The sequence below is a fragment of the Merops nubicus genome, unplaced genomic scaffold, assembly GCF_000691845.1.
Source record: "Merops nubicus isolate BGI_N331 unplaced genomic scaffold, ASM69184v1 scaffold37990, whole genome shotgun sequence".
Classification (NCBI taxonomy): Eukaryota; Metazoa; Chordata; class Aves; order Coraciiformes; family Meropidae; genus Merops; species Merops nubicus.
The window spans coordinates 82,180-90,581 of NW_008583358.1; the positions used below are offsets into that span (position 1 = coordinate 82,180).

Sequence of the window (8,402 nt, forward strand, 5' to 3'; positions counted from 1 at the left end):
CTTGATAGTAAAATCTATACTGAAGTCCTACTAAAAGGATTTCTATGCTTAGCCAGAGTGCAGATATAGGAAATACCAATGTCTCAAATTCTTCATTGTAACTACATAAAATCCAGTTACCCAGGTAACATCAACATGTGAAAGAGAAATTATAATGTGTCTTGGTAATTCATCCAAAGAAGAGGAGTTTCCAACACAACAAGAACCCATTTTTGGTTGCATTTACAGGGTCAAGTTTTCTCTGTCAGCTGCAGTGCCACAAGCACAACTGAAATTTCAGTAGTGCTTGCTTCACCTATACTTGAAGACGTGATCCTAGGTTGGTATCACCATCCAAAGGATATTATCTGCACTTCAACTAAAGGGGGAAATGTTCCTAAACAGCAAGAAGGGAGTTCCAAAATTTCTTCCTCGGTGAAATAGTTTGAGAAATAACATCCTTACATTTAATCTGCAGATGCAAGTATTTTTGAGACCACCTGAACAGTTGGAAGGAGGAAGTTCAAGTCATTTCTTTCACGTTGGCAGTTTAAAAAAGAAATATTATTAAATGGTGTTTTAAAGGTTTATTTATTAACTTTATAGTCATACTCAGTCATACTCCACTTTGTAGAAGGTATGAGAACAATGAAACGCAATTAACTAAAAAAAAAGTCACAGTTAATATCCATGAGACAGGAAACAATTTAGAAAAGAATCTTAGCATAATGCAATTCTATAGCAGTCCCACCAGTAAATGACAAAAAGGTCAAATTTTGAAAGTAAACAGCAGATACCACTACAAAACTAGCAGATGTTCCTAAAGGATCATCTGTACAAAAACATAAGCATATGTGAGAGAAATCCAATACTATCACAAAATCAGTTGGTGTCTAACATAATAGCAGCTCCTTATGGTAATAGATGTATCAGATACTCAACACATTATGGTTTTTTGTCTGCACATACTGTTACAACATAAGTCATAAAAAACAGGATCACTGATTTCCTTGAAAGGAAAACATTAATTCCACAACCCACTAATGTTAAGGTACAGAAAAACTACTCAGTTCTTCAGCTTTATGTTCTCATATTTTCAGCCATTTAGGCTTCTTCAGTAATTTTCTAAGAAGGATAAAAATATTTTTAGAGTATTACAAGTAAAACTTCCTTCTAAAGGCAGCAAATAATATATCTGGATATACCTAACTGAAACAGCAAATAAAAAAGGTATTCCTTCTATCCAATACCTATTTGTTTCTTCCCTCCACAATCTCAACAACATCTATTATTTATCTGCTGCTTTGTAACACACGTAGTTAACAAATAAGACATCTATAATGAAAGGAAAGTTGTTTCTCTACGTTTTGTTTATTTTGACTGCAACAAGAGCTGATGACAGACTTTCCTGCTTTATTTTTATTTTGTAACTGTAAAATATAGAAATGCCTTAATCTGAGCATGTCATTTGCCAAGATATAAAAGAAAATGCAAAAGAACATCATATTACAGATTCTAACTCATTTATCATTATGAACAGTTACAACTATGGAAGCAAGCTTATTTGGATTTATCACAGCAGAAGGTCTCATTAAACACCATGATCCCCACAACTATCCCACACAAGGTGCTACAGAATCACATCCCACACCAAGTCCAAGGAGAGAAGCAGCTGTGGATAAATAAAGTAGGCAGCAGTCTCAGACTGTCAGTGGCCAAGCTATTAATCAGATTTTGTATTTGCTTCCTGTAGAAATAACAAAAAAAAAAACAAAAGAAAAAAAAAGGTTGGATTTCAGGAATTATATCACTTCTTGGATGTTTACAGAACGCTGATTCTAAATGTAAGGGATTGCTTGAAACAAATGATGTATTTTCCAATACACTGCACTTGAAAGTTAAGGTAAGTTGGCAACAGAAAAGCCATAAAGGTGCATACCAGAGAGATACAAATTCAGGGATTACATAGTAAAATGTCATCCAAGAAAAGATTACAACAGCACCTAGAAAAAGAAAGAGTGGTAAAATAAATTAAAATGTGTTTCTTAAAGGCTGAAGAACAGCACAATTCAGAACCTGAGATACAGGATTTATGCTTAGATAAGGGATTTGACTGCATACTGGTTTTAGTAGTTTAAAAAGAATGTTCATTTACACTGAAGAAGGGACTCTTAGCCTTATAGCACTATCATGGAGATGAAAATAGCACTAACATGGACATCAAAAATTGGTTAGCATATCAACATTTTTTTTTTTATTACACACTTTTGGATTCTTTCCATCATGCTATATAAGCAATGCCATCAATTTACTCTTGCACACCTTTGCACAGAAAACACTGTCAAAAGAGTTGGCAATTATTCTATGAACAGGAAAATTATGGAAGTTTTATAACGTGTTTTTAAAAAACCGAATTTGTGTCCTACCTCTCTTTACATCACCTCATTATGATGTCTTCTCTGACTTTCCAGTCAGCTCCCTATTCTCTACCATGCATACCTTACTACCCTGCATGTCTTCCTATCTGTCCAGTAACAGGTTCAATTTCCCCTCCATTCACTAATATCCCTCATTACAGTACCCACAAATCCCTCCCATACCCACATGGCTCTTCACCAAAACCCTTAGGTTCCCTTAATATATCAGCTCGCCCCCAACAGAGTATTCTTGATTGCTCCTTGATTCCAACCTCTCTTTCTTCACTTGGCCTGCACATCAGCCAAAAACCAGCACCAGCTACATCTGGCTCATTACTGGTGTGCCAACTGGCTGATGATGCATAATGCACCAAGCACGCAGCTAGCCACAATTCTTCTCTCATCAGGCAGGCAGAAGAGATGAATAAAGTAGAATATCACTTTATCTATAACAACAGTACACGGAAAAGCTTAATTACTACCTAGTGCAGCAGGAGAATAGAGAAGAAAAAAAAAAAAAAAAAAAAATCAGCACAAAACCAAAACCCCTCACAGCTTTTAGATAACACAAACCACAAAATCACCAATAGAAATAGTTTTGCCTTAATAAGAAAATACCATGAAGAATCATTATTACTTTGTGTGACAGCTAAATTAAACCCAGTATTTCAAATTCATGTAACATCGGAATCCCAGCCACTAATACATGTCCAGTTTAAAGTGTACGTAAAACCAAATACACACAAATTCAATTTGTAAGACCAAGCATAGAAACTTACTTTCTGGAATGATGATTTTGATATCTGATCTCTTTCTTTGGAGGTAGAGAATTAAAGTACATACAAAAGCCACTTTTAGATTTGCAGGGTACATTAATCCCTTTCGACAGAAAGATGCATAAACATGTGAAATACAAGAAAAACGCCAGAAAGTATGAAACAATGTAAATTGTTCCACAAACGTGTAACCGTGAACTGATCTGCTGATAAGGATAAACGACACACAGGAGATTAAGATATTATGTCTAAAAGTCACCTGAAATAAAGAACTAATTTTAAGAGACCTTTAATTAGTAAACCACACTTCCTTAAATATTTTTAATTTGCCAAAAAAGGTTGTAAATTAATAAACTCTTTCACAGTTTCACACAGCATTTATCTAAAAGACATTAATTTTATGGAATTCCAGGAAAAAAAGATTTAAGAGTATCTTAAAAGTTCCGACACCATGGGACTGTTTAAAACTGCACGCTTTCTTCCTTCAGTTGACATCTTAGAGCCATATATTAATGTGGCACACGTACATCTCACTCTCACTTACACTCCTAATTATTCTTTTTTATGCCGCTTCCTTAAAAAAAAGTTTTCCTGCTCAGACAATAGATAAGCCACTTAGAGAAATTATGTTCTCTACATGTCAGAAAAAGAATCAAAAGCTTTGAATCTGACCGACATGGAACTTCAGTAATTCACATTTTGTAAGAGGCAGTTCCCATTTGCATTATTTGTGACTGACCGATAGACTGACAGATGTCTTACTTCAGCGATCCCAAACAGACTATTGGTATCTATTTCAGCCACATCTGTTCCTAAATAGCCTTGGCAGCAGGCCACTGTGCACTTGGAATTAATTTTAAGTCCTTTATCGCTAACTCTTTCACTGTTAAAATACATCAGTGATTTTCTTCCTTATTGCTGCACTTACACAGAATATTTATAAATCAATATTTTAGATTAATATCAACAAAAACTACAGTATACTGTATGTAAGAATAATTAAACAACACATTCATCTTTTTTACTTTATTATGAAAATATGTATGCAACAACACATTAACCTCTGGGTTGCTCCAGAGATCTTTCTTACTTATTGGTCAATTAATTTAGAATATTATATTCAATTACTTCTATTTTACAAAGTAAGTTTTATCCAAATTATTGTTATTATCTAAATGCTCAGTCCAGCCTACATGCTGTCAGTCTGGGAGAACAATTTCATACACCACATATAATACATTCCAGTCAAGTACTCCACACACACAAGAAACTACACTTTTTCATAATGATCAAAAGCCTCTGGACTTCACGTATCAGTAAAACAATGAGCAAGTGCCAGTCTTGTTCATCCTTCAGTCCTGTCTGGCAGAAATCTGCTGAAAAACCACAGTTCTTGTAAATTGGAAAATTCTGTGGCAATCTTTAAAAAGATGTGGAAGGCTTTAAAGAAGTACCAGGATTAAAGCTCTCATTTGACAGCAAAAAACAAGCTGTATTGGAAGAACAGCATAAAGAAGGCTGAATTGACACTATTTGTACTGAAACTGTTCTAAAATACAGATTATTCCCACATCCACTGCTGCTAATCCCCTAAATTTCATTAGCTGTTTTTTTTTTTTTTTCTTTTAAAAAATCCACTCTGAGCATTCATTCTGAAATGTAAATATTTTTTTTCCATCATTCAGTCATTCCTATTATCTTCTGGGAACTTCCAGAAATCACATAAATCTGTACTTAAGACAGCTTTCTCTGCTGTGGTTTTGCAGCAGCATCCAAAATGAGAAACTCTACATCTGAGTGCTGGATTATTAATGCAGAGAAAGAAGTCTTGTTTCTTCCTTAATTTCCTTGATTATATTCATAGCATAGGAAAGCCACATAAAATGAAACTAAAGAAAATATTGCCTACGGACTGTGAGCTTTATTTCTCATTGCAATGCCCAGTGCATTGTTAAAAGCAAGCAACCAGCAACGGGTCAGAGGGTGTCCGGCCCTGCTGAGAAGAAAAGGCTCAGCCAAGCTGCACACTCAGTCTGCCATGGCAGCGTTTCGGAGGGAGCAGCCCAGCCCAGCCATGCCTCACACTGCCCACGTTCCCACTTGACACTCCCTCAGGCCAAGCGACAGAAGCTGCAGAAATCAGAGAGAGAGTGAAGAAGAAAGTCTGTCATAATCATGCTGCCAAAAGCTTCACAGAAACAGTGCAATGGGGCAGAACTATGCGTGCGCAAGCATGACATGATCAAGCCCAGGCACAGCAGATGTTACCTGCTTGGGAACTTTAAGCTAGAGCTCCGAGTTCTATTTATAAGCTGAAGGAGCCAAGGCCGCATGATTTGCCACATGTAAGAACATATGAAGGGAACTGCAGACTCCAGGAAGACAGGCATAGTTTTGAGGAACTACTGGGATGCGAGGTTAGGGAAAAGGACAGAAAGTGACCTCTTGGTAGTTCTCTGACTTGACAGACTGGAGTGTCTCCCATAGAAGAAAGGTCTTTTCCTAAAATAGGAATAATTACTACATACAAGTCCAAGCAGTAGACATATATCATCACTGATAAAGTGCAAAGACCTGGCCTCTCAGAGCCTAAGACAAACTATGATAAAAAGCTTTTGGAGAAAGTATGCTCAAGCCAAATCCAGTGGAATAGACTTGTGCAGACAGCCATTGACCATCTCCTGTACCTACTGATAGCTCAGCCTGAGCACTGCACTGCTCTACTTCTGTTACACTGAATGAGTTTGTAACACAGATAGCTCCTCCCACCACCAGTACACGTCCCAAGCTTGCAACACCCCAGGATAATTGCTACTAGGATTCAAGAATGCAAGAAAGAAAAAACATTTCAAATTCCAAAATCCGTATTTGGCCTCTGTAACTGCAGAAGTAAAACCATCCTGACCTACTGTATCTGAGATGGAAGGGAAAACAGATGAGACATTTGCCGGATTCACCCCTGTGAGAGCATCAAGCCCTACACAGTGAAATTTTCAGCTCATCCTCAGCTCCCCTGCAGTCATAGTCAGGCACGTGTCAAGCCACACTGGCCCAAAGGAAGGAGTCACAAGTATTATTCTGAATGGTGCTCAGGTGTACTGGCATGCTCCCACCATGACATGGCCAGAAGTGTCTTAGAAACAACCTAATAGTTTTCCTTTCAAGATTATTTCATTCTCAAAGAGAGCCAGGAACAGCCACAGATGATATTACAGTGGCATCTACACCAAGAGAGGTACTAAAAATCCCTTTATCTTCTATGTCAACTACTCAGCATTTAAGAATTTCTAAGTCCTATAGTAAAAATGTATAGCCTACCACAGACTTCAGGGAAAATACAGCATTTGGAAGACACCACTGTCTTTTCCACTGAAACAAGTAAACAAGTAGGACATAAAGAGCTTCTCAGAAACCAAAATATTTAGCAGCTCAGTGCTACACAGTACCAAGTAGAATTGTCAGAGACAAAGAAGTATTGGCATGTATTTAATAAATGTATAGTAAATTCCAAATCATTATATAATGGACACCAACTTGTCAGTGCTGCTTTCCGTAAGAGTCCCAAGTTCTGCCATTTGCAATATGCTCATTTTTAAACACTGTATATTTTATTACCTCACAGAAACTAAGACAGAAAAGCTCCTGATGTCAATACGAGTAATCTAAGGATGAAAAGATCTTACACAAAGTAGCTACTTAGGGGGGTGGATTTTTCCAAGGGAAAAAAAACAAACAAACACACACACAAAAAAAAAAAAAAAAAAACACCAACACGACAATATATTACCATCCCTGGAAGCATGGAGCAATATATATTCTTTCTTCTTGATTAAATTCTTTCTTCCTCTCTATACCTTAAAATCCTTCACTGATGACAACTAAAAGACAATCATGGACCCTAGTTCCTGATAGATGGCAATTCAAGCTACATTAAAGTAGCCAGAATATAAAGTGGCAATCAAATTAGAGCTGAATAATTAATAAGTCACACATCCGATCACATACAGAGACCTGTAGTTAAGCCCAAAAGGGAAGGAAGAGAGGCTACAGGCACATCAGTGTGGCCATCATCAGAACTCAACAGACTTGCTGAAAACATTAACACCCTTACACTATTCCGGTGGCAAGAGTCAATAGCTGCGCATGGCACCGTATCAGCTTGATTTCAGTAGCTCTGGTATCCCAATATGGTTACATGAAATGAAGCAGAAAGAATTTAACTGTGAGCATCTGAGTATTCCTCTTCAGCAGCACTGGAACCCCAGGCTTCCCACTGCACTATGCAGCCTCTGTAGTACACAGACTGCCTTGAAGAACAGATATGGTAACAGAGAAAAGCTGGGATGTGGAAGAAACTTTGTTTCTCAATAGGCTGAGTTTATGGCTGTTGAATCTTACCTATATGAAGTTTAAGTTTTGTCCAAAATAATACTAAAATAAGCCTGGTATTTTAGGCCTGCACAAGCTAACTGTGCCATACCAGAGGGCAACTATGCTGTCTGGAAACTGCATTCCTGAACAGAACTGATTTCTCCTTCACATAAGCACTGGGAGATCACTGCAGTAAACAAGTACTTTTAAGATTTCATACACAGTTTTGGAAGTAATTTTACGGTTTTGCTATTTCTAGGAGAAATAAAAAAAAAAAATAAAAAGACTGTTGGGGTAAGTTTAAGGAGCACTTATTTTCTTCTAAAACTTTTGCATTTTGTCTCAGCTGATCAATTTTTTTTTTTATAACAGCACTTTCTCAGTGTCTTGCTTTATTGAAAAAGCACAGAGCAAAGACAACCTGCCAGAGAAGCCTCATCACAAAACTCGAGCACATCTCACAAAACCATACCCACCTATATGTGCTCTAGTTTGTGCACCTGTCAAAGAGAGTAAGCCGAGAAGGGCTGATACAGCAGAAACAAAATCAAATCCTCTTACTGTTCTGCCTGTGGCTAAGCAGCCATAGAAACACCACCTCCCGCATTTCGTCTTTTTCAAAAAAAACCCCCGCATTTCGTCTTTTTCATCCCAGCCGCCAAGAAGTACGGGCTCTTGCCAGGGGGAGCTGGTTCAGATACAAGACTCTCATTGCGTTTGAAGTTTGGTTGGTCGGTTGTCGATCGGCAGCATAACCGTGAAGGGAAGGGACCCGGCTGCCACCGTGACTTTAACTACTTTACCATAACGCCGTTTGCAGGCGACCCGCATCGCCCCGCCCGGAGAGGCCGCGGCCGCA

At 37.8% G+C, this 8,402-nt stretch overlaps 1 protein-coding gene across 1 annotated transcript in view; it reads right to left on the reverse strand.

Annotated features, from left to right (window-relative positions):
* The window catches only part of CERKL (ceramide kinase-like), a 50,645-nt gene extending 42,495 nt beyond the window's left edge, over positions 1-8,150 (reverse strand). Inside the window, exon 1 of the mRNA XM_008940331.1 lies at positions 8,105-8,150. Within this exon, the coding sequence (XP_008938579.1) occupies positions 8,105-8,150 (46 nt within the window). The remainder of the gene's footprint in view (positions 1-8,104) is intronic.
* Positions 8,151-8,402: the final 252 nt, after the last annotated feature.